This window comes from Stegostoma tigrinum, chromosome 21, assembly GCF_030684315.1.
Source record: "Stegostoma tigrinum isolate sSteTig4 chromosome 21, sSteTig4.hap1, whole genome shotgun sequence".
NCBI lineage: Eukaryota > Metazoa > Chordata > Chondrichthyes > Orectolobiformes > Stegostomatidae > Stegostoma > Stegostoma tigrinum.
Window position 1 is genome coordinate 22,633,131 of NC_081374.1, and position 27,092 is coordinate 22,660,222.

Sequence of the window (27,092 nt, forward strand, 5' to 3'; positions counted from 1 at the left end):
TTCAAAGTAATATAGCACCTGTATCAATTTAATGAGAATAAATTGTTTCTGCAAATCAACACATCCAAGATTTCTATGATTTTAAAAACCAGAAGAAATGCAGATGTTGTAAATCAGAGACAAATACAGAAATTGCAGGAATAGCTCAGCAGGTCTCACAGCACCTGTGGACAGAAATCAGAGTTAACATTTCGGGTCCAGAGAACCTTTCTCTGAGGAAGGGTCAGTCTACCTGAAACGTTTATTCTGATTTCTCTCCACAGACGCTGCCAGACCTGTTGAGCTTTTCCACCAGTGTCTGCTTTTGAGTTCAATGCTTGTGTTTGGAATGACTACACAGTATTTTGTCATTGTCCTTCATTTTAAGTTCATTTTGCACAAATTGTAACACTTTCACTGCGATGATACATGTTGGGCAACCCAGGGAATTTGAACCTCTTGTCGACTTAATGTTTACAATACATTAAAATGAAATAAGTTAATAAGTTGCTAACATAAACTGTTTGGAAAACTATGCTAAATATTCTCACTGTTACCTCTTTTGCACAATGAAAATGGTAATCTTCAGAAATAGCCTGAATGCCAAGCTCCTGGCACCAATGAATCTTTAACCCTTAAAATTCTTCAATCTTTGTTTTTGAGGCATGTCAAGCTACTGCCATGATTATGCATATAAGATAAATCTTTCATACTGTAGCCTTATTTTACTATATTTTGCTTTTAAATACCTTGGAGGCTTTATCTCCTCTGATCTAAAACTGCTGTTCACAGGAGGAACAGGCAAAATTTGAACTCGAACTGTATTTCTTCTGACAATGAGATTGTTTGGCACATTTGGTAGCAATGGTTGGAGCTTGGTCAATGTAGTTACTCCTTGCTATCCCTCTAACCTGCCCACTATTTTCCAAACACTTAATTTAATGTAACACCAACATTCTTAAGTGCAGCATCATATTACTGGCTTGGATGGGAAGGGGAACCATAGTTATACTGTTTGCTGGAGGCTCTATGGAATCGAAAATGAGGAATCACAATTTATATCTACACAGACTATAGTGCACTGACTTCTAACACTAAAAAGATTTGTTGTGTTTAAAGAAGTCTAAGAAATGTTAACCTTTTATTTTGCGGTTCCTGTGTCACTGCCAGTCAATGAAAAAAAATCATGCTTTGAACTCAGTCCTCTAGAGGGACATTGTAACCTTACTCTCAATGTATAGCATGTCTGCTCAACACAGGCCATCTTTAATGGCTATGAGGGAAATTGTCAGCTCTTATATAAACTGGCCACTGGAAGCTTCTGGCCATGAGCTAGGTTATCAAAAATGGACTGCAAGGAAATACGCTGTTGCCATTCTCATTAATTAAGCAGCCAGCTCTGTGCAATTGTACTGTAGAAGGTTGAGTCAATATTGATGTAGATGCCAATTAAGATTCACACGATATCAATTCAGAGGACTTTTGTTCATCATGTTCCCCGCTAATATCCTCTTAAAATAGAGAGCTGTAGACGCAGGAAATGAATACTTGTCCAGACTAATGGTTTCTGTGGGATTGATCAGAATAGTAGTTTGGGATCCACGTCTAAAAATTTTGACTTATCAAATTACTTCCTGTTCCACATCAGCAGCCTGTGGATGCCTATTACCAGCCATAAAGGAGTAAGGGCTAGCAGACTGCCAAGTACATTTTTCAAAATTTGAAGAATCACTGAACCAGCCTTAATTCTAACCCTGTCTAAAAGATGGAATTCAATGAAACACCCATGACAGACAGAAATGGTTGAAGTAAAGGACAACTAGCTCCAAGTTCTTCAGAGCTAAAGGTAAATCTAGACAATCATATCACAGTAAAGCCAGAAAAATGGGAATTTAACTAATTGGGTAATACCCAAATGAATTGTACTGAAGTTATATTTTTCCATTTCTTTATTCTCAAAGTGGTGAAACAGGGTGGGTACAGTTACTGCAACAAAAGCAGTGTTTGATTGGCTGGTTGAAGTGTAGCAAATTCTGTTTAGTAAGTCAATTATGGTTCAAAACTAAAAATATGAAGTTACATTTAGCACAATTTAAATTTAATTGAAAAAAAACTTTTAAAATTTATATATACTTCACTCAACTGAACTACTGAGATTAATATGCCTGTAGTCTAGCTATACACAAATTTCTATTTGATTGTTTTTTAAAATTTTTAGTATGTTTTTATTTTAGGAGTGGATTTGAAAGATGACATATAGAATAGTCTCCATTTACCCATTGACCATGCCTGAATCAGCCATTAGACTAGTGAAAAGCAGAATCCTCAATATATTAACTCAATAAATGCTGCAAATCAATCGCAAAACAAAATTCTCCACTGTACAAATGAGAATTTCTATTCCTATAGTTTGCTTTTATAGAACTAGAGGATCTATCGTACATGTAGTGTACTGTTTTGGTCAATCAGCACGATTGGATAACTCATCACCATACGTTTCAATATTTATCTGTTGTGCAGGCTCTTTCTTCTTATTTAAACTTTAGATTGGTGATTTGTAATGGTGATGTTATAATTTCAATGTAAGCTACGCCATTTGGATTGATTGTGACCTTCCCTCAGTGATTAGTTATAAAAGGGGAGCAAAGTTTTTGGAATTGTCGACTCACTTGTTTGAAAATTCCTTTGGTTTCAAGTAGAAAATGTTGAAGCTACTAGCAGAACCCCAATGGCGTTGCTAAATGAGTCAAAAGTATGAAGGAGTAGGGATATTAAACTAAACAATTAGCAATGATGATGAGGAGATTGATCTTAAGATCCACTAGTGCAGTGCAGAGTGTCCAAAGTTTCCAAGGTATTTGAAAGGGATTTTGTATGAGATGCTGCTTCTGAAGAAATGTGATGTCTAACCTTTGGTGAGTAATCATTAGCAGGCTATATTAAAATGTTACAAGGAATTATGAAAGAGGACATACTGCTGAAGCTTTATTGACCCTGCTCCAGTCTTACCAGTGATCTGATGTCATGATGATATAGCTCCTTTCGCACCTGCTCACTGGGCATCTTTGGAATAAAGGTATTATAATCATTTACTCTATACTTTAACACCACTGGGAGAGGTAGTCTGGGATGGAGAGCATTTGAAGGTGAGATTCAGAATCTGCCATAATGCTGTTCATCCTCCAGCAATGTAAATATTGTCAAGTTGACCTCGAGAGCTGATAGTCAGTATTAACATGTGGATGGAGAGGTCCCAGAGAAGAGTCATGAGAATCTAGTTTTAATAGGGAGTACATTTCTTGTGAAAAGTATACCAGAATTAGAGCTATTTCAGGTTTATCGAAGTAAATAGCTGAAGGGCCTTACAGCTTTTTGCAGGGAAAGACCCAGCAGAATGTGATACTCATTGACCTTGTCCTTCTAGGATTACCAAACTCCAACTTCAAACACATTTCCATTTGCTAGTCTACTCATACACCAAACGAATGAATGGATATTTCAGAAATTTTTTAAAATGTGTGGTTTGGTTTATTTAAAATCTTACTTTGAGACTATAATTGTCCAAAATCTATTTCAGATATTAATGTTTGAAATAAAATTGGTAAATATTTTGAGTGATTCAATTGGTTCATCAACAAAATGTCAATGTCAGCTATTAATATTCTAAGTTCTTAATTAAATGTGGCCATAATTTGTGTTAAAAGCTCTAGTAAGGGAGATGTAAGTAGGAATTTTTTTGGATATATGGATGTGGTAACCCAAACAACACCAGGAGTTTAAATTGTATCAGAGATAATAGGAACTGCAGATGCTGGAGAATCCGAGATAACAAGGTGTGGAGCTGGATGAACACAGCAGGCCAAGCAGCATCTTAGGAGCACAAAAGCTGATGTTTTGGGCCTGAAACGTCAGCTTTCCTGCTCCGAAGATGCTGCTTGGTCTGTTGTGTTCATCCAGCTCCACACCTTGTTAACACCAGGCGTTTTCCACTTTTACATCGGTTTGAATGCAGGTCTATCAATTGTATTGTGTGTCATGGAAATTTATGATCTTTTCATCATTAGCGTTGTTTAAAGGACTCAAAGCATTGTAACATTTATCAACACAACAATCTGGCATTTTAGCTCAGACTGTGACATTTGCTAGAAAACACGGTTTATTGTAAAACATTAATCATCAACGATTTAATTCCTATGGTGCTCAATAATTCAACAGATTTACAATGTCTTTTTAATCTGTCTATTATCTTGTACCAAAATTTCTAACTGAAGTGAGTCAAATAAATCTCTGATTTACACATATATCAGAATAAAGGATTAAGACTGTAAAAATAGTGTACTAAAGATCTGCTAATATTACCTTGCTACGTGATTAATCACTGGTGCAAAATTTGTTGGTCCATAAAGCTGGACTGTCTTGAGACTCCTGTGATATGCTTCAAGAATTCCTTCGATACCATTACAATATGGGTTGTCAGGGTTGCCATTCTGTAAGATGTTCCGGGGAAATAAAGCACAATTGGAGATTAGCGCGAAACTCAGATTTTTTTCTGGTATTTGTTTCAGATACTGGGATATATTTCTATCATTAAAGTAAAAATATTATTTGTCACTTATTCACCTCTTATTGTCACTGATCTACTTCACAGTTTTGTCCATGTTTCAACTCTAATGCTGTTTCATTATGAAGTTTAACAGAAGTATTTTAATATTATTACTGAAAGGCACTGAACACGCCTAAATAATTTGGCACCGTTATGAATTTTGACCATCAATATTTGTACTTTACTATTAAATTTATGGAAACACAGAATCCCTGTTGTTCCTTTTGGCCGTATCCCTGTTGTGTGAATAAAATTTCAACATGACACTTGCATATCAAGATCCTTGATTTTGTAATACTACTGGAGTCTTACATTTTTGATTGTTATTATGAATGCTATAGTGAAAAGCTGAATGGATTTCCAACAAAAGTACCCCTGAACTTGTCATAATCAAATGAGAAAACTTAATCAGCTGCTAAAATGAACATCAAATTGAATACGATCCCTCTGATGAAACCTTAAGGTTATCAGTTCATTGCATGTTGTTAATCTGAATGTACTTTGCAAGAACAACATCTTGTTATATTAATTGGAAAATGTGAAAACATTATCAAAGGCGCTCTTCAGGTCAACATAAAATAATGGCTGCACGTCCAGGAACTTTGTCAGATATGGAAATATTTGTTTTTACCCAGCCTTATTTGTAATTGAGTTTATTTCCACTTTATATTCTCCACTTGTGCATCTACAAGATTGGGACAAGCTTGAGAGCAAATCAATGTCAATCATGAACATGCAGCTGAACCTGTAAGCAATAGCACAAATCAGTGACAACATTTTCTGATTTTGCTTTCACCCTGTGGAAAAAAAATTTCAACATCCAACCAAATCTTGCAAATGAGCAACTTTTTTTGTTTTCTTTTAGACCCAGAATGAACAATGATATTGAATACAGAAATGTAACTTTTGAAGAAAGAGCTCCCATTTATGCAGCACTTTTTCACAGAATTTCATAGAGGCTATAGCATGAAACAAATCTCTTGAACCAACTTGATTTTGCTGGCATTTGTGCTGCTTTACTTAAGCCAATCAGCATACCCTTTGACACTTTGCTCCTCATATGCATACCTAGATTCCATTTAAATGGTTTGATGTTCTTTTAAGAATTGCTGCTTGTTGTTACAGATTCCACAATCTTACCAATTTTGAGTGAAAGCACTTCTCTTCAATTTTGATGAATGCTATTGCACAATTGAAGGCCTCTAGATCTGACTTTCATACAAGTGGAGACAATTTCTCTCATTTTGAATCACTTTACAATCAATGAAGTACTTTTGAAATGTTGTCACTGCAAGAATGCTGCAGGTAAATACCAGAATATATGCAAAACGAACAAGCATCATATGGTAAAATCTTATGTGACCAACTTTCCAGGAATCCATTCACCCAGAGTTGACAACCCTAAATAAACACAGTGTATCCATGAGTTGGACTGTAGATGTAAATTGACCTCAAGGTTCTTGCAATTACACAGTGGGAAATCAAAGCCCACAAGGAACGGGCATTTTCTATTATTTACTTCACGCAAACATTATCCTTTGTTGGGTTCTTACTTTTTTTCAAGCATTTGTTCTATTAGTTAGCAGGACAGTATATGAAAATGACAGTGAAGCAGAAGATTAGCCAAGATCTGTTTGAATTGTGGGATTTTATGAGACCCAGGCCCTGCTCCAATTTCTTATTTCCCTGTCAAAGTACACTAAAGCTACTATACACACCTGCTCTGTTCCCATCCATACTTCAAATGTCTTTCCTCATATTAGACCTGACATTGCAAAAGCAGCGCATTAAAACATTTTACCAGAGCAAATTCATGTGAAACTCTTCCATCGGGAGGCAGTTTAGCTCCAAATCCCAAAGCTGGAAACATCTTATCACTGTCATAGTCCTGAATGATTTCCCCCACTGCTTTCAGTGCCATTGCATACGCATTCATCTGGTAAGGATTCATATAGTGTAATGAGGTGGACTGAGATGGATTTCCTGGTGAAGCAAATAATAAGAAAAACAATCTATTAAAACAAAATCTTTTAATAATTAAGACAATTATTATGTTTCTGTGGTTGTTAGCTATGTTATTTCAAGATATCAATGAAATTATACTGACTCATATTAATACCAACAACGTAGCAACTTATTTTCACAATAGGACAGATTTCCCTCAGGGGCCATCATCCATATCCCAGGGTTTCACTGCACTACAAGAGTATTGTGCCTGATTCACAGGTTTAGGTGATTTGCTTGACTGCACGAACCTTGACTCTGTAAACTGAAGGTTGGGCAGAAAAGCGCAACCCTAATCAAACATTTAGACTCTTCTAAATGGAGAGGGTCTAAATGAAGGTGTTTATTCCTTCTAGGCTCTCCCAACATAGTTATTCCCAGTTTCAATAGTAGAGCCCACCTTTTCTGTGCCTGGCCACCATGGATCAAGTTTTCCCTCGGCATAATTTGTAAGGGAATTATTAGTCCCATTCAATACAAGTCTATTGTCATTGAGGCAAATAGCAGCCTTTCCATCATTAGGTCAGCGGAATATATTTCTATGAATTCAATCATCAAATAACAATTTTTACTCAAGCTTTTACGTGGCTGTTTCAATTATACTATTTAAATGAAAGACCATTGCTGGGAGTTTCCTCAAGGGTATTCCCAAACAACACTTGCAGCACACTATCGACAATTTATCAAACAAAACATGCTCTTGTCATAAGATAATTAAAAACAGGTTTTGCTAAGCATTTTCAACATTTAATTTTGTAAAACATTAGCATTAAGAAAAGAAGTTCATTCCTGGTAAATGCTGCCTAATGCACTATATGTCCTTTCCATTGACATCAATCCTCTTCGTCTATAATTGCAGAAACATCTTTCCAGTGGAGTACAGTGATTATACAACAAATATAAATAAACTACAGATCAATGACTTAAAATTGTGTAAAGATCTCCATTGTAATTTGAAAGTTTTCTAATACATGATAAAATATTTACTAAAGCTTAATTTTTCTGAGGGTGATGACTTCAGCTTGTACAAGGGGGCATAGTTACAAATTGTGGGGTGATAGATTTAAGACAGATGTCAGAGGCAGGCTCTTTACTCAGAGAGTGGGAAGGGCGTGGAACACCCTGCCTGCCAATGTAGTTAACTCAGCCACATTAGGGGCATTTAAACAGTCCTTGGATAAGCATATGGATAATGATGGGACAGTGTAGGGGGAGGGGCTTAGATTAGTTCACAGGTCGGTGCAACATCAAGGGCCGAAGGGCCTGTTCTGCGCTGTATTGCTCTATGTTCTATGTTCTAATGTCCATTTAACCCATGGAAAAATAATCAAATGTTTGATCTAGACCATAAATCAGTAACTCATAGCCACCTGCATAAGTGAGACAAACTCAATTAGTAGTGGAGAGTTATCAAAAGCTTAAGTACTTACCATTAGAAGCTGTGAAATCGATAGCCACTGTAAAATTTATCTGAGTTCTGCAAGATTAAACAGGAAGACATTATGTTTTATCTCAAATATACTTCTTAGACATGATTCTGTGTTAGTTTTTATTTCAATAATGGTCTACAGAGCTTTTCTTGATATGCTGCAGTGATTTAGGGAGAGTTTAAAGATGTTTTTTATAAATGCAGATACATATTGAGATCTTTATCAACATCCTAGGCTCAAGTAGCACCATAAATGAAATGTTAACCATTTATCAGTACTTGTAAGACCTGAAATAAGCATATTACAGTAGACTTGATTCTCAACACATCTCATAATACAGTGCAGAAATATAAAAAGAAACTATATTCTGGTGTTTTCCCAAAGGGGGTCACGATCAGACTTCATAGCTCTCCAGTCAGATTTAGCCAAAAAATACTGTATACAGTTGTAGTTTCCAACCAGAAGGCATATAAATGCTGAAGACAGTGCAGAGAAAAGACATGACCCAACGCCAAACAATAAGGCTGTAAGATATGACTAGAGAAACAAGACTTTCTATTTTTAGGATGCATTTGTAAAATGATTTTAAAAGGTTCTTTCACTTAAACTGTTGTTATAGCATTATAGAACATGGGCTCAAAATAAAAATACAAGAGATCAGGGAAACACCCTTCATGAAAGTGTTTTGATGTTTGATTTGATGCATACATCTCTGAGTTTGAGTTCATGACAGACTGGTAGAAGCGAAGGCAAGATCAAGAACTGTCTTCAGGCTTGGACTTCTTTATAACACTTTTTAAAAACATATTAAGACTGAAACATGGTATTCTGAGATATATCAGTATCTAATATTACAATTACGTTCCGTAAACAGTTAGTCTATTCCACATGCTTCTCTGCGAGTATTTCAAAACTCACACAACTGGACAGCTGGCTAAAGCCTATCTCCCTGTGTCCTTCTCTCTTCTTCTCTTACTCTATTCACACCGTGCTATTTATGCTCAGCGAGGAGGAGTTCCAGAGCAATGTTGTTCCCGGGCTTTAAAGCCATTAAACAAGACAAAGAGTAATCAATATGGGGAATGAACTTCGAGACAGATTGCTGACCACAAAATTACATTTTAAAAAATTTGTATTTAAAGTAATAAGATGCTCCAACATGATTCACAGTAGATATTTCAAACAAGGCAAAACACTGAACATGGAAGAAGATTACTGGGGTAAGGAATCAAGAGCTTGGCTTAGATTTTGAGGAGCGCTTTGGAGGAGAGTGAGGGATGGACAGGTAGATGGGTGTACATGGAAAGGTTTCCGAAGTTCAAGGCTTGAGTCACTTTTAAGCTAATTGTAAAGCAATTAAAAAGCTGCAATGTTCAAGATGTCTGAACTAAAGAAATGCAGATATTTTAGAAATTGTTCTCAAAATACCTATACACGATCTGAAATAATAACTGACAGGAGACTGAAAGGTACAATAGGGAGGGTGATAGCATAATGGTATTGTTGCTGGACTAGTAATCCAGAGACCCAGTGATACTCAGGAGACTTGTGTTTGAATCCCACTACCATAGACGATGGAATTTGAATTCAAAGAGAAATCTGGAATTTAGTGAAGGAAATCTGCCATTGTTACCTCATCTGACTTACATGTGATTTCAGATGTACAATAATGTGGTTGACTCTGAATGATCTTCTAAAGTGGCCAAGCCAATTCAACTGTATTTTGGGGCTAAAACGTCTTTAAAAAAAAAGGAATGCACTGACTATCTTGCATTGGCCTAGGCACCAGAAACAACAGTGGCAAACTAAATACTGAGCCTGCAAAATCCTTCTTGCTAACATCCCAACTTAGTGCCAAAATTGGTAGCGCTGCCTCACAAATTAGTCAAGCAACAGCCTGACATCACAGAGTCACTCCTTACAATGTCCTCAACAACATCATCACCACCATCAGTCCCAGTATGTCCCACGGGCAGGACAGACCTAGCAGCATTATAGTATGCAGTCAGGAGGGACGTCAAAATTGATGCTGGGAGCCATGAAGTTATATGTCATTTAGTCAAACTTGGGCAAGGAAACCCCCTGTTGATTACCACATACCAATAACCCCTCACTGTGAAATCAGTACTTCTCAATGTTGAGCAGCATTTGGAGAAAGGCCTGAGGGTGGTAAGAGTGTAGAACATACACTACTTGGGGGACTTCACTGTCATTCACCTAAACTGAGTAGCACCATCACTAATGAAACCAGTGGAGTCCTGAACAGTATACCTGCTTGCCTGGGCCTGCTGCAGATGGTGAAAGAACTATCAAAATGAATAAACATACTTGACCTCATCCTTACCAATCTGTCTGCCACAGACACACATGTCCACGTACAGGTAGGAGTGATCATTACACACTGCTTAAGGGGATGGAGTCCCGATTTCACATTGTAAATACTTCCATTTTGTTCAATGGCAGTACTACAGTGCTAAGTGAGATAAACTTTGAACAGATCTAGCAACTCAAAATCAGGGCATCCATGACATGCTGTCACCAACAGCAGCATTATGCTAGTACTCCAATACAATCTGAAATCTCAGGGCCTGACATATCCCCATTCTATCATAATCATCAAGCTGGGGATCCAACTATGGTTCAATAAAAAATCTGGGAAGAATACCACGAGTTGCATTAAGTATACCTAAAAATGAGGTGTCAAACTGGTGAAGCTAAAGCCCAAGTCTACATAGGTGTTAAGCATCAGAAGCAGCAAATGATGGACATAGCTAGGTGACTGCATAAATAACGTGTCAATCAAAGCTCTGAAGTTCTGCCACATTCAGTCATGAATGATGATGGGCAATTAAAAAATTCACTGGAGCAATCAGCTCCACAAATATCCCCATTCCCATTCATGGGGAAGCCCAGCACATCAGTGCAAAAGATAAGTTTGAGACACTTGCAATGATCTTTTGCCAGAAGTGCCAATTGGATGACACATCTTGATCTCCTCCAGAGGTCCCCTGCATCACAGATACCAGTTTTAACCAATTCAGTGTCAGGAAATGCCTGAAGGCAGTGGATTCTGTAAAGTCTATGGGTTCTGACAACATTCTGGCATGACTTTGGAAGATCTATCATCCATATTGCCTCAACCTTAGCCAAGCTGTTCTAGTATAGTTGCAACGCTGGCACCTACCCAGCAATGTGGAAAATTGTCCAGGCATTTCCTGGACACAACAAACAGGATAAATCCAACCTGGCCAATTATTGCCCCATTAGTCTACTCTTAATCATCAGTGTGTGAAAAAGCAACAATTGCTCAGCAATAACCTGTTCAAGGGACAGGCAGTTTGCGTTTCTTATTGCATTTCTAAGTGGTTTGCTTAGTTTCTTATCTCATTAGAGCCTTGAGTTAAACACGGACAAAACTGCATAAGTCCAGCATTGAACTGTGAGTTGACTACTCTTGATAGCAAGGCAGCTTTTATCAAGTGGTTCATAAGGAAGCTCGAGCAAAACTAGAGTCAGTGGGATTAAGGGGCAACTCTCTACTGTGCTGCGTCATACCTAGCACAAAGTTGTGGTAGTTTGAAGCCAGTCAACTCAACTTCAAGGCCATCTCTGCAGGAATTTCTCAAGTTATCCTTAGGTCCAACCATCTTCAGCTGCTTCATCAACAAACTACATGCCATCATGAGATCAAAAGTTGGGCTGTTTGTTGATGATTGTAAAATGTTCAGGACTCCATTCAGGACTCCACAGATAGTGAAGCGGTCCGTGTATAAGTGTAGCAAAACCTGGTTGACATCCAGGCTTGGGCTAACAAGTGGTGAGTAAAATTCATGCTGCAAAAGAACCTGGCATTGACCCATTCCAACAAGAGACAATCTGAGCATTGCCTGCTGACATTCAACAGCATTATCATCCCTGAAACACCCAATGATCGACAACCAGGAGAAACAGCCCATTTGATTAGCATCACATCAACAAACATCTACTGTCATCTAGCCAGTAAAGTGAAAAATTCCTCCAATAGCTGCAGCGTGTACCATCTACAAGATGCACTATGAAATTCATAACGGCTCATTAGACAACACCTTCTAATCCCAAGACCACTATCAATTGGAAGCTAAATTACAGCAAATACATGGGAACACCACTGCCTTTAAGTACCTCGCTAAACCACTCACCATCCTAACTCGGAAATGCATCATTGTCCCTTAACTGTTGCTTGGTCAAGATCGTGATACTTCCTTCCTAACAGCATTGTGGATATACCTGCACTAAACAGACTACAATGGTTTAAGATGGCAGCTCACCATCAGCTTTTCAAAGACAACTTGGGATGGTCAATGAATGTTGATTGAGCCAGCGAAGCCCACATCCCTTGAATGATCCCTTAATTGGATCAACAATAAAGTGTGTTAGGAGTTGGCCTTTCATTTCTTGATTGGGTTTCATCACTGGTAGGATTCCAACTTAGAATTAACTTATGCCAGTTTCAACCATGTTACCGGTAATCCTATACCCTCAAAATAAAATTACTCTTAATTGGATACTTTCACTAGAGCCAGCCATAAGGTTTCCAGCATGTTAAACACAAAATGAGTTATGCAACTGTTAAAAACTTGTGATGTTCAAGTGAAGGAACATTGAGGGGTGAGTGCACAGGCAGCTATATTTAACACAGCAGGAAGTGCCAAAATCTAATACTGGGCATCCAACCTTTTTTGTTTAGAAACATCAGCATTTCTGTCATTTCAACAGGCTTCTTTCTCCTAAATTCAAATAAAATTTTGCAAATAAAACAAGCATGTTGTTTTAACGTCTCAGAATTTCCTAAGAGGTAACTATTAAGTAAGTTTGGCACCATATCATTTTTTCATCATAGATTTGAAACTAAAATAAAATCAGCACATCTTAGTCCAAATTTATCTGACGTCAGGATTTTTGAGATTCATGAAGCATTCCCTACTGATATGTATATTGCATTTCATGAAAATCTTGTCAATCCTGGTGCTCCAAAAAGTGTCTCAGACTCTGAACATCCCTTCATTTGAACTAATTAATCAGTCTTTACAATTAAAGGCCAGCACAGGCTCCAAGAATGATGTAACTGGGCAGAGGATAACAGAATTACCCATATTGGAGATACTGTATTTCTGCTTGTTTTATGTCAATTTCCAAATTTCAGTTAGGGCAAGAAAGTTTACATATATTTTTGGCATAAGTTCTTCGCAGCGAGATTGGCACAGAAACTAGCTTAGATTGTGGCACAATTCCTGTGTAAGTGTGATCCAGGAAACCAGGCACCAATATAAATAGAGTTCATGGCAGCAAAAAAAATCAATTTTTCACAGGATTGTTTCAGCTCAGGAGGCTGCCATTTAGTCCATTCTGCCTGAGCCAACTATCTGAAAGAGCATTATACCTACATCATCATCCCATTGTTCCATTATACCTCTGCAAACTGTTTCTATTTAAATAAGTATCAACTGCCCTCTTGAACAACTTGATGTTACATTCCAGGCATCACACTTGAAGACAATTCATTATAATCTCAAATTGCTCGCTGTGTGAAAAAGCTTTTTCCTCACATTGCCCTTTCTTCTTTTGCAAATTACTTGAAATCTGTGCCCCATTAATTCTTCATCTTCTCACTTTCTCCCTGTCTCCTCTATCCAAACCTCTTCTGATGTGAAAATTGCAACCAAATCTCCTCTTAGTCTTCGCCCATCAAAGGAATAAAAACAAAAAATGCTGGAGAAATTCGATACATCTGGCAGCATCTCTGGAGAAACCATGTTACTGATTCTAGTTCCATGATTCTTACTAGGAACTGCAGAAAATCCAAGGTAAATTGCTCCCAAAGTCTCTAATTTGTTTTCATAACTAAAGTTTTCTCATTGTTGGAAACATTTTTGTAAACCTCTCATGCACTGTCTCCAGTGTTCACATCCTTCCTAAAGCATAGTGTGCTCCAACTGAGTTCTAACTGGTATTTTGTACAGTTAAATGTTTAGAACAGCCTGTTTGAACTTATACTCTATGCACCATTCATAAAAGGTAGATAATTTATGCTTTGTTAACCACCTTTTACCACCTGTCCCGCTACCGTTAATAACTTACATAATTCTACAACCAAAGTTTTTCTACCCTTATACACCCTTTATAACAGTACCATTTATTTTATACTCTCTCAATATTTTTTTTCTACCAAAACGTAGCACATTATACTTGTCCACATGGAACCTGATCATTCACTCCACCAATTTGCTCATATCATTTTGATGTTCTACAATGACCTCCTCACTATTTCTAATGCTTCTAAGCTATGTATCATGCACAAACTTTGAAATCAAACCCTGAGTTCCAAGATCTAGATAATTAATTAATATGAATTAGAAAAATCAAGGTTTTAGTATTGATCCCTGTAGAAATCCACTATAAATCTTACCGTAGCCCAAAAAAATTCCACTGACCAATACTCTGTTTCCCATCATTTAGCCAACATTTTCTCCACATTCCCACTGTCCGTTTTAATTTATGAGCTGTAACTTTCGCACAAGTCTTTTGTGCGGTAGCATATTAAATCCCTTTTGGATGTACACCATATCAACAACATTTACCCTTAAAAACCAAATCTGCTACCTCTTCAATAAATTCCTTTTCTTTCTTCCATATTGTGCTGTCCTGTGTGTCCACTTATATCAGAAAATCATCCTTTTTTTTCTGCTCACAATATTTCTAACTCGGGAACTCTTAGTAAATGAGATTAATTTAAATTAAGATGTTTAAAAAACAAGAGGTTATCAGAAACCTGTTAATGGGGTTGTTGTAAGGCTTTAATTTAATTATGGGGATCAGATAACTCTTAGACAATTACTTGAATTTAGTACATAATTGAAATTTACAATGTCTTGTGAATTGTTTAATTTTAGATTACGGTAAAGCCTTTGTTTTGATTTTATTCAATATAATCAGAACTCAAAATCCTATTTGAAGGCTTAGGTAAAATAACTGATGGTTCGATATACAACTAATGCTGCCTGGCCTGCTGTGTTCCTCCAGCGCCACATTGTGTTAACACAATCTTTCTATAACTCAAATCTATAGATGGAAAAATAAATCTTCAAAATTGAATTATTTAATGGATATAAGTTCTCCAAGAATCATATTTCATGGTTCCAATATTTATAAGACTGTACATTAGAGCAGGAGCAGGAAATATGAACCGGAAATGTTTTCATTTGCTACAAATAAATTATCTGGATCTTGGAGAATAAAGTAAGATTTCAAAATTTGCCAATTATACCAAATTTAAAGGAGTGATATGAATTGTCTGCAACAGGTCAAAGATACACTAGTAGAAGAGACAAAGACAGCAGATGGAACTGCATATGGAAAAGTGTGAGGTGATGCCTTTGGGTAGGAGTGGCAGGAAGAGGCATCGATGTTTGAAGTGAGCAGGGTATGGTATACAAGTATTTTAAAAAAAATTGTGGATGCTAGAAATCAAAAACAAAATCAGAAATTGCTGTAAAAGCTCAGCAGGTCATGCAGCATCTGCAGGGAGAAAGCAGAGTTAACACTTCAGGTCCAGTGACCCTTCTTCAGAACATTCTGATTTTGCTCATGGAAAGCAAGTGCTTTGCATGGCATTTTGGGCTTCATAAATAAAGGCACTGAGTATAAAAGCAGAAAATTATGCTAAAACTTTATAAAGCCTTTAGGTACCAACAAAGTATTATATCCAGTAATTCTAGTCACCATACTTGAGGCCGACTGTGAAGAACTTTGAGAAGGAGCAGTGGAAATTCACCAGGAATGGGAGATTTTAGTTACGGGAGTGGAATTTAACAGAGAAGGTCAACACATTGCATTTACTCATTTTGAGAATGCCCAAAGATAGAAATGCCAATTGGGCACCTTAATAAGAAGCAGCAAGCTTTCTGCATGATTGAAACCTTCCAGACCAAGAGCTATTGGCAAATCATACATCAGCGAATCTTCATTATTCAGCAGGGACACAGGGTATTGAAATTGGTAGCTCCTGCTGGTACTCTACCCATCAGAGGGCCAGGTTCATTGATGAACTCAGACACCTGTGTGCGATAGCGGAAGGGACCGTTGTGGAAGGAGACTGCTGGAGAAGATAGAGGGCATCTGCAAAATGGCAAGAGCAAGGGTTCTGGCATCCAGCATGCCATCTTCTCCCCATGCTGGGTTCCTGAATCAGGTACTTTGAAAAAGTTGAATCGTTAACCACAACTGAAGACAATGATCTTTTGACAAGCTTAAAATAGAAAGAGCTCAAGTGGTTTGCCTTTTGAATTGATAGAAAATGTGGAAAAGATAGCTTTTACCTTGTTGGTTCTAAAATAACTCCATGGGGAGAGTCCTTGGCACTAATCAAGCTCTGAGCGTGTCAGGGCATTTAACACTTCTGTTCTTAACTGTCAGCCAGGGCTCTCTGATTGGACCAGATTAACAAACCTGATCAGAGAACTGATATTCTAGGATGAACAAAAAACAGAAGTTGTTGGAAAAGCTCAGCAGCATCTGTGAAGAAAATGTCAGAGTTAACATTTCGGGTCTGGTGACCCTTCTGCACAACTCTGCAAAGGAACATTCTATGAAGTCCACCTAGCTGTCCTTGTTACAATTACTACAAGATTATTGATTGTTTTCTTGGTGTAAACTGGTTTAACTAGTGCGGAATAAAACTCAGTCAACAAATGTAACTAGGCTGAGGTTAAAAGTCTCTATGAAGTTGGAGTGAGGTTAGCTGTTGTGAACTGCAGAATGAAGGTCACACAGTCACACAGCCAAATCCTCCCAGCAGAGGCTCTGATGAGAGGACTGAGCTGCATTGGGAGACTGCTCCAAATCAATGCTACCACACACCTCTTCCAGGGTCTTCCAGCATCAGCATCATGAAGAGACACTTCACAACATCCCCTGAGGAGCTTCATTGAGGCACAGCGGTGTTTGGAGCAGACAGAATGTGCATTCTCTTTACAGCAATATCTGCCATACAATCAAGTTACAAGGTCCAGTCTTTGAACACTAACGACTAAATGAGTGAATGGATCAGTGGATAGGGTGAGTGCAGTGAGCAGTTGGAGAGGGTCATGTGGGGAAAAGGTGGGTGGCTGGGTTGGAAGGGGCAGTTGGGAATGGGAGTTGGCCAGGTCTTGTCAGGAATTTAATTTGATTAGTTTAGATTGGGTCGGGGATTGAGGGTGTCATTGGGCTGGGTTGGGAGGTGGAATATTGATGGTTAAGAGGGATAATCGGGGTCAGCTTCAATTCCCCGCTACCCCAGTTGATTCCTGGGCTCCATCCCCACTCCCCAAGTCTCAGGCCTAATCCTTACTCACTGTCCTTATTGTCCACCCTCACTGCCGTGCCCAACAGCTTCGCTTAATCCTGTCTTGCTGCCACTCAACCTACTCCTGCAATCTCAGGGTGATTCTCTCTGGCTGCCACTTGTAATTGGAAGAGAAACTCCTCACTATTACTTTCCATTCTCTTTGCAGCTTGGGGATCGGTTAGCTCAGTTGGCTCGACAGCTGTTTAGAGACGTAGAGTGATGCCAACAGCACAAATTCAATTCCTGCACCAGTTGAGATTACCATGAATGTCTGCCTTTTCAATCTCACCCCTCACCTTAGCAATGGTCACCCTTAGCTTAAACTTACCACCAGTCATCTCTTGCTAATGAGGAAGGGTCCTCGAGGAATTAAGGCAATTTTACCTATTTACAACAGTGGATTTTCTCTAGTTGGTCATATTAGGGAGGGAATTTTCCTGGGTGATTTAGGAATTCTATGCCAGCACTGTGTATGACCTTGAAGTTGGTGAATCTCAACGTCTTCCCCTATTCATCCATCCTGCATGTAGCCGTACTAGACAAAATTTCAAATGGGAAATCCTTTAGGATGGAAAGAGGCCATTTGATCATTGAGTTGATGCTGTCCTCCCTGCAAAAGCATCTAACCAATTTCGTTCCCATTGTTGATTATTGTAATCTTATTTCCTTCAACCTCAATCCAGTTTCCTTTTGAAATCAATGATTGTTTATTGGGAGCATATCAACAGTATTGCTTATTGCTTTGATGATTGTCAGAGTTCTTTATTATTTATTAAGTATAGTAAAATTGTGTGTTCTTTAAGTATGTGCTAGTATCTAATCATAAACAAGGAAAAATTTCCTATCCCATATTAAACAGCAATAAGTTTCTTATTAGTTTCTTACATTAATTTAACTTCCATACTCTGGATTATTCTCTGTTTATGTTAACCAGCTAATGAAATGAAACGTGGCGCATTCGCTTTTAGCAATACCTGCAGAATAAGTTGTTGTTGTGTGACATATTCTGATGAGGTGACAAACATAAAATCATTTGATGAACATGACTCTTAATTATCACTTTTTTGCTCTGACAGCTGTCACCAGTGACATAACAAGTGAACTCTTCTGCTGTTAAATTCATTACGAAAGATTTATGGCATCAGTCAGAAACTGAATCCCTTGAATGGTTTAGCACCAGACTAGAACAGCTAACAGAATACTACTTTTCAGTAATCTTTTGCTTAATATTTTTTTCTTATGTACAAACAATTGTTAGAAAAAAACCGGATAGCATGACCAATCACTTTCTCTACTGGTGTCATTATCTGCCATAATTCTGGACTATCCGTTGTCAAACTTGTCTGTGTTAAAGTAGCCTTTTAATGTGGTGCATGGAAGCAGAATGAATTAAGGAAGGCAATAAAAATATATCTAAGTGGAAACAGAACTAATTCCAAATGCTGTTGTGATTGGAGAAGAGGAATAGATGGCTGAGGAGGAAAGGCTAGACACTTTGGAATATGCACTGTGCAGTCAACATCATGAGCTAGAAAGGAGGAGTCTTAGCTTGATGACACTGGTCAAATCAATGAATCTTCTTCAGTGCTGCTGCCAGCAATTTGGTCCAATGATGGTATGTAATATTCTGTGTGGATGCTTCATGCAAGGAAATTGTTTTTTAGCTCAATTCATACAGTGTGGAGCAGTTAGGGGAATGCTGATGAAAAATGGTCCCTCAAAAATATCATTGATGTGCACTGCCAGTTCCTTTCAATATACAATCCCTTTAATTTTATTTCGTGCAGCTGTGCACACAAAGTATTTATTATAGAACAAACGCCGCAGGGAGAACTTCAAGGCTGCAATAAGGCTGTTCACTACAGAGCTTTATACAAACATTTTTGTGGAAATCTATAACTCTATTCAGCACTCAGACCACCTGAAGAAAAGACACAATCCCCCTGAGCAATACTATACTCATACAACTAGTGAAACCAAATAATCTCTGGAAAAATTTGTTCGTGAAATATCATTAGCATTGCACCCAAGACGAACTCCAACAGCGAAGCTTAATCCTACAGGAGCAATCTAAATAATTTTGTTGAAATGAACATCATCATTAATCAATGCAAATATTTTCCTCAATCTTTTCTTGTGGAATAACAAACTGCATTTATAAAAGCGTTATTATGATGATAATGGCACCCATAAATTAACAATAGACAATCTGACTTATACAGTGGACTACTGATTAACAGATGCACAATTCTGTGTCTCTGTGATGTCATGGACATTGCAGTTGTATAGCATTATCCTCTGTACCACTATATTCTGCTCATTAAGGAATGATCACTTGTAATTAGATTTCCTGTGCTATATTCCCAGTGTTCATTGAAAGGGCTTAATTCCTCCTCGTTCCCACTTGCCCCACATTACTCAATCATTCTTTTTCATCTCAGCCCACTCCTTTGCTGTAGTTAATGATTCAGATCAAGCCATGTCAAATTTCTCTCAGTTCTCTAAAGAAATATGCACAGCAAATCACCTGGGCCTGCAGATATAAGGCAATAGATTGTGAGGCTCACAAATATTCACATTCAGTGGGTTGGGATTGATTTTAAAATAAAATGTAAATCACAAAAGCAAAATGTTGAAAAGCTCACAAAAAGGAAGTACTGGCTAAACAAAATGCATTAATGCTGGAGCCAAACAAACTGGATTAAGCCATTGTTTTTGTGTAACCATTGAAAGCACAGCTAGCACTAGGCTCAAAGCCAAAAAGCAGCTATATTATTGGTAATTTCATTCTAATTTTCAGCTCCATATAATTTGCTCTATCCATGATTAGATACTCTGTGCAAGAAGTTGTGAGGGGTAAATATTAAATATTGTAAATCACGATATTGAAAAGTTTTACCCTTCACTTTCAAACAGAAAATATTACAGATAAAGTAATGAAGAAAGAATATTCACAGGCCCAAAAAAGAACAGATTATGATATGATAAAGGAGTCCCTTCTCTTTCATTGTATTATCACAAAGAAATGGCACAGTAACAGGTAATTTGATTCAAACTGTCCAGTCTAGCATTTTTACTTCTCTCTTGCCTTCACTCATCTATATCTACTACCACAACCGTGTATTCCCTTCTCTCTTGTATACTTGTCCAGACTTCCCTTACATTCATCTATACTTTATGCTTCATCCAGTTGCTGTGTTAGCAAGTTTCACATTCTTGCAATAAAACACAACAAAGAACTGCAATGCTAGCAACCTGAAACAAAAATGGACATTGCTGGTGAAACTCAGGTCTGGCAGCATTTGTGAAGAGAAACCAGAATCATTGTTTCAAGTCCAGTGACTCTTCATCAAAGCATCAGCACTTTCTGTTTTTTGTTCCACATGTTCACTACCCTTTATGAAAAGACACTTCTTTAAAATTCACTATTGGATTCCTTCATGACTATCTTATGGCGATGGCATTCAGTGATGCTTTACACACAGAAGGAAACATTCTTTCCACATCAACTCAAAGCTTTTCCTTATTTTGAATACCTGTATAAGGTCAGCTCTGAGCCTTTGTTTTGCAGGAGGGAAGAAAAGAGATTTCATGAACTGGTGATTAAATTATCAATGCGGAACATGTCAACAAATAAAAATCAGTATCCTACCACTTAGGTAGAACTTTGGGGAAATTACAATGGTCCATTCTCCAGCGAATCCAGCATGGTTGCTACGACCATATCCTGAGACCCATATTAAGGAATGTTCATGCCTGGGTTTCCCCCACTTCCATGAAAAAAAATCCAAATTATTTCTTGTTCCCGCAACTTACCCACTTAGCCACTTGCTGCTACACATGGTTTTGGGTGATGAGTTAGCCAATGACATGTTATAAGGGCCTGATCAGTAAAATTGCCCAGAAGTCCTCCAATAGCACCCCTGTGGTTAAGGTCCAGTGTCTTCTGCCTGTGTCCAAAGTGTTAAAATCTCTACTCTAATTTTTTTTTAAACTGGTGATGAGCAGTTTTTCCAGTAAGTTGGATACAAAACCTTTTATCTTTTCCACACAAAAGCACTGTTGGGAAACTTGGGGAAATCAGTGTGATGCAGATAGAACTGGCTGTGACCCTTTGAGACATGACATTGATGCTGTGATAGAAACATTAGGCTCCAAAAGACAATTTACTGATGTGAAAGTCTTCACAACTCCTGGAATATGCTGGAAGCATCAGATATCCATAAAGAAGAGTTCAGCTTATTTACAAATATTGTTCACCGCAGTTATCAAATTTCATTTGTCTAGTGCATAAGGACAAACATTTTCAGAGCTTACAATATCAGTATCCTTTAACTGTTTAATCTGGAGTGGGAACAGGTATTTTTAATCCTTCTGTGGTCTACTCCAGATGACATTATGCTGGGCTATCTTGCTCAACACCATAACTTTCATTCCCATTTCCATAATATATTTTGCAATGTTACAACATTTCAATGGCATTTATGTGGACTACTTCAGGGCAAGCTGGCAAGGCTTTCATGACAAATGTTGAAAGGGTTTGGGGAGATATGGAGAAACTACATCAGCTGCTAGTGGTTGGGGTTTGGTTTTCAAGTGTAGCAGAGGGAGACAATGCTAAAATTAGAATAAGCTTGTTCAGGAATGAAATTTGAAAGTACATTTCACACAAAGGTAGGAGATATTTGGAACTCCATTCCCAAAAAAGCTGTGGGCTTTCATGACATGATTTTGCCAAAATATCAAAAAGGGATGTGAAAGGGGTTAGGAGAAAGTCTGACATAAATTATTTGAAAGGAGGAGCAGGATTGTGGGCTGGATAGGCTATTCTTGTTTGTAAAGTTGCTAATAATCAAACGTTTAAGTTATTGAAATGAGAATTCATTTTTAATTGAAAAACCTTGTCATATTTTATAACTTCGACTTTCATTTAGGAATTCTAACCATGAACATGTTAGATCAGAGGTTCTACCATTTGTTCTAAGGCACTTCCAGTAATGTTAACATTGTTGCAACGCTTTTAGAAACACAGAGCCATAGAACAGATGCAGCACTGAAGACAGTCATTCAGCTCATCAAACCCGTGTTGGCTCCCTGCAAGAGCAACTTAACTAGTTCCCCAGCCACTCCCCCTATATCCGCCTCATTTCCCTGAAATTGGTTTACTTTCAGGTGTTTATCAAATAAAGTCACGACAGAATCTACCTTCATCACACATTCAGGCAGTATGTTTCAGATCATTGCCATCTGGTGCATAAAAAGGTTTTTCTTGTGTTGCTATGGGTTTTTTTTGGCAATCAATTTAAATTTGTATCCCTTGGTTCTCAGCCCTTCAGTTTTTCTCGATCCACACTCCCTTGACTTCTCAGATTCTGAATGCCACAACAGTAGCTCAGTGGTTAGCTCTGCTACTTCACGGTACCAGGGGGACCCAGGTTCAATTCCAGCCTTGGGTGACTGTCTGTATGGAGCTTGCATTTTTTCCCTGTGCCTGCAGGAGTTTCTCTAAGGTCCTCCTGTTTCTTCTCACAGTCCATAGATGTGCAAGTTAGCTGGATTTTCCAGCTAAATTGTCTCATAGTGCCAAGGGATGTACAGGCAAGGTGAATTTGCCCCGGTAAATTCAAGGTTATGGGGATGGGTGGGTTCTGCTCTGTGTGGATGCTCCTCAATGGCCTCTATCTGCACAGTAGGGTTTCGAGATCAAACACTCAACCTTTTAACCAATCATAATCTTTTCTTCTCCAAGGGGAACAACTTTCTCCAACTTATCTGCGGAACTGAATTGCCTCTTAGAAACATTCTCACAGCTTCACTGCATCCTGACATAGCCTTTACGTTCTTCCTGAAGTAGAGTGTACAGGTTTGAAAACAATACTTTTGTTGAAGCCAAACCAATCTCATAAAGGTTGATCACCAACCCATCCCAACATGTACATGGCAACATGATGTCATCCCATGTATAGTACAAGAAACATTTAAATGAAAATTATTTCATGTTTGGTTTCAAAATCCTGTCACAAAACATCAAATGAGAAGAATAAAGTCACCGTAGTCCTGGAGGTCCATACAATGCTTACTCATTATAGAGAGGCAACTGGTGGTGATTTAGCTGAGGGTCATCATGCCTCAGGTGAAGGGAGAGGTTGAAAAGGTTGGATCTTCATGGTAACCTGAGCTGGCATGGAAATTGAACCTATGCTATTCTGCATAGCAAACCAGTTATCCACTCAATCCCATGGTTCCTTGGGACTATGGCAACTTTAGATAAAATGGAGCCATGAAAATGAAGAAACATAAATAAACATATACCGTGTTATCTAATTACTTAACTTTAAAATTGAAAACAACAGTTTTAAACAAAAATGGATGCACCGGTAGTTTGAAATTTTATTTTAAAATGACAGTGCATTTTTGGGTTTCAATCAGGCAATGATTTATTATAAACTACCATGGATTAACTCATCGCTCACACTGACAAATTCTTGGAAATTATAATGTAGGATACTACTTCTGAATCATGCTCTGCTAGTAAACTGTAGAATTTTCAATTCAGAGAGGATCTCAGCTTAAGCTGATCTCAGGTGTTTCACCAGTGTGTTACATTCAGATATGCTGCGTGCATTCCAATGAGATTACTCACAGAATCTCTTTAGATTTTGAAATGACACCCAATAAGAAAGGAAACAAATATATTCACAGCAGAATATCTGACACTTCAGTACAATGCAAAGAAATTAATCAGTTATCTGAATCAGGTGTGATTCTGTTTGATCTGTTTGGTTATATGTTTGTACCTAAATAAAATGATATTATCTATCTGACATGAACATGGAACATGTCTTTTCTGAAACTTTGGATGCGTGTTAGCCTTAATGTTTGTTTTGTTTAGACACATTTCCACATTCCAATTTCATTACAATACAAACTCCCGAAGTCCTTTGCCTACAGCAGTTACTTTACCTGATGCAGCAATGCAGATGTTATCCCTTGTAACGTAAGAAACTAAGCATAGCTAATGTGACATTGCAGAATGCAAAAGACATTTATTATAGCTAAGATAATTTACAAACATTACATTTCACAGTCACTGCATGTCTGGGCCAATATGAAGTTCATAAGTTACAACAGAGCATTCAACTCCACACCCCCTTCCTATACAGGTAGGAAAGTACGTCGTTAGGTAAACATAAGAATGTTGCTGTCAGAAATAGATATATTGAATGAGTCGTCAAAAATCTGGCGGATGGAGCATTATGTGGGAACATAAGAAGTTTTTCACACTGGTAGGAAGAAAATAAAGAATATAACTTAAACAAAGAATGACTTCAGAATTCCAAGGTACAGAGGGATCGAGATGTTCTTGTGCATAAGTCCCAAAATGTTAGCATGCAGGTGTAGCATATAATCAAAGAGACTAATGGCTAACTTTTATTACATGAGAAATTGAACATAAAAATAAGGATACTCTACTTAAACAGGCATTGGTAAAATCACATCTTAAATCCTGTGTGCAATGTTGGCCTTCTTTAATAAAGAATCTAAATGCATCAGTAGCTGTTCAGAGGAAGTAACTTGATTAACAACTAAAATGAGCCGATTGACTTACAACAATAAGTTGGACAGGTTGAAGTTGTTTTCACTGGAGTTTAGTACAATGAGGGATGACTTGATTAAAGCGTATATGTCCTAAACAGTCTTGCAGAGGTAGATGTGGAAAGGATGTTTCCTCTTGTGAGTCAGGCCAGTACTCTAGGGACTATTTTAAAATTAAAGTTTGCCCTTTCAGGCACAGATGGAGAGAATTTATTTTACCCCAAAGAATTATGTAACTTTGGAATTCTGCCTCAGATGGCAGTGGAAGTAGCATCACTGAATATTTTAAGACAGAAGTGGATAGATTCTTGTTATGCAGAGGAATCAAGGATTATTGGGAGTAGATGGAAATGTAGAACTCACAATACAATCTTGGTAATAGAGCAGCAGTGTTGAGGGAGCAAATGGTCCACATCCCATATATTTTATACATTTTCATGCAATCAGAAATCTCATAATAGTATTATAATAGTTGGCTTAGGATCAATACATCAGTTATTGAATTTGGAATAACAATTTCTTTTTACATGGACAAGCACATCTTATTGAGGGGCCGATACATCCAGTACAAAATCCATAGATCTTTGAATGTGACACATTCAAAAAAAATGAAGAACAGAGAGCAAAGCAGGGATGTACTTTTAGCTATGCCTTCCAAAAGCTTAAATACACACACAGTTGAAAAGGCAATAAGGTCTTTTATCAATGGATATAATGAAAGTTCATTGGAATAAAGGAAATAAGCACAATTTCAGTCAGATAACAAGAGCTAAAGAAATTAATGATCCACTTTGGATTAAGCCACCAAATAAAGGTGCAGTAAAGATGGGAGCTATGTTTGAGAAAACTAGGATTGTGAAGAGTTAAAGACAAGAAGCTACCTGGGGTTACCTTGCTACTGGAAATATATTGATTGGGTCCAGAAGACTTAACAAAGGGGGTGTGTTTAAAAATACAGTGGGAGTTTCATCCAGGTGGTCCAAGGAGATATGTTGCTTCTGAAGTCAAAAGGAGCTTGGGATTTTTAAACAAAGGATTCCACTAAACTCTCACTAGAAATGAAGTGTGTAAACATGGCGTGGGGTTTTCATTTGTGTTTCAAAATTAACAAGAAATACATTTTTTTTGCAATTTATTGTATCAACTGCCTATGCAACATTCAGTCCATGTTAATTTGACTCTGCTTGTAACAGTAAAAGTCTTAAAATCTTGTAGTGTGCTTTTTTGAGTTAGCCACTGGAAATTCATGTCTCCTTTGAAAAGATATCAGTCTCTCCAGGATTATAGCAATTACATTTTAAATTTGAACCAAATGGGTCTGAAGCTTTCACAGAAAAAAATACACCTACTTCTTGACTGCTTTAATTAATAAGGCGTCTGATACGGCTCAGGCAAGTAAGGTCCAGCTGCTTTTATAGTGTCAATAGGATGCACTGTCTTGTTTCCAAGGCTTTCTTTTCTGCACTGCAGTGATTATCAATGCTTGACAGGGCTTTAAAGGCCACAGGACATATCGCACTGGGGGACTGTGTTCACAGTTTGCTTGATAGAGGTTATTAAAAAGATCTTCTGTCTTTGTGGTGTAGTTACTGAACAGTTGTTGAATTTGAATGATCATATAAGAGGATTTAAGTTAGTTTCGATGAGTCTGGATTTTTAAGTATATTTGAAAGGTTATATTTTTTAGTTACAGGTGTATTTGTTTCAATAAACAAAGAACTGCAAATGCTGGATATCTGAAATAAAAACAGAAGCTGCTATAGAAACTCAGCAGATCTGGCAGCATCTGTGGAGCTAAAACAGGGACAATATTTTGGGACCAGTGGATCCAACTTCAGAATAGTTTGAAATGCATCAAAAGAGTTGGCTCAGCTTTCTCTCTACAAATGCTGCCAGACCCACTGAGTTTCCCTACCAATTTCTGTTTCAAAGTCCATTTCATAGGATGGCCTTTGCTATTACATTGCTATTGTTCCAGAGAACTGCACATAGTGGATAGTGGGGGAGTGGCTATGGATGATTACATGGGGTCATGGATGGGGCATTGAACTATGAGGAGACATGGATGGAGGGTTGAAGGGGTATGGGGTGTGGCTGGAGGAGAGTGACACAATGG

At 37.8% G+C, this 27,092-nt stretch overlaps 1 protein-coding gene across 5 annotated transcripts in view; it reads right to left on the minus strand.

Moving 5' to 3' along the window:
- The window catches only part of LOC125463008 (copine-8-like), a 636,730-nt gene that overhangs the window by 89,346 nt on the left and 520,292 nt on the right, over window positions 1-27,092 (minus strand). For all 5 annotated transcript variants that reach the window (XM_048553605.2, XM_048553606.2, XM_048553607.2 and 2 more), the window contains 3 exons: window positions 8,017-8,063; window positions 6,384-6,565; window positions 4,339-4,466 (listed from right to left, as the gene is read on the minus strand). In XM_048553605.2, the coding sequence (XP_048409562.2) occupies window positions 4,339-4,466; window positions 6,384-6,565; window positions 8,017-8,063 (357 nt within the window). The remainder of the gene's footprint in view (window positions 1-4,338; window positions 4,467-6,383; window positions 6,566-8,016; window positions 8,064-27,092) is intronic.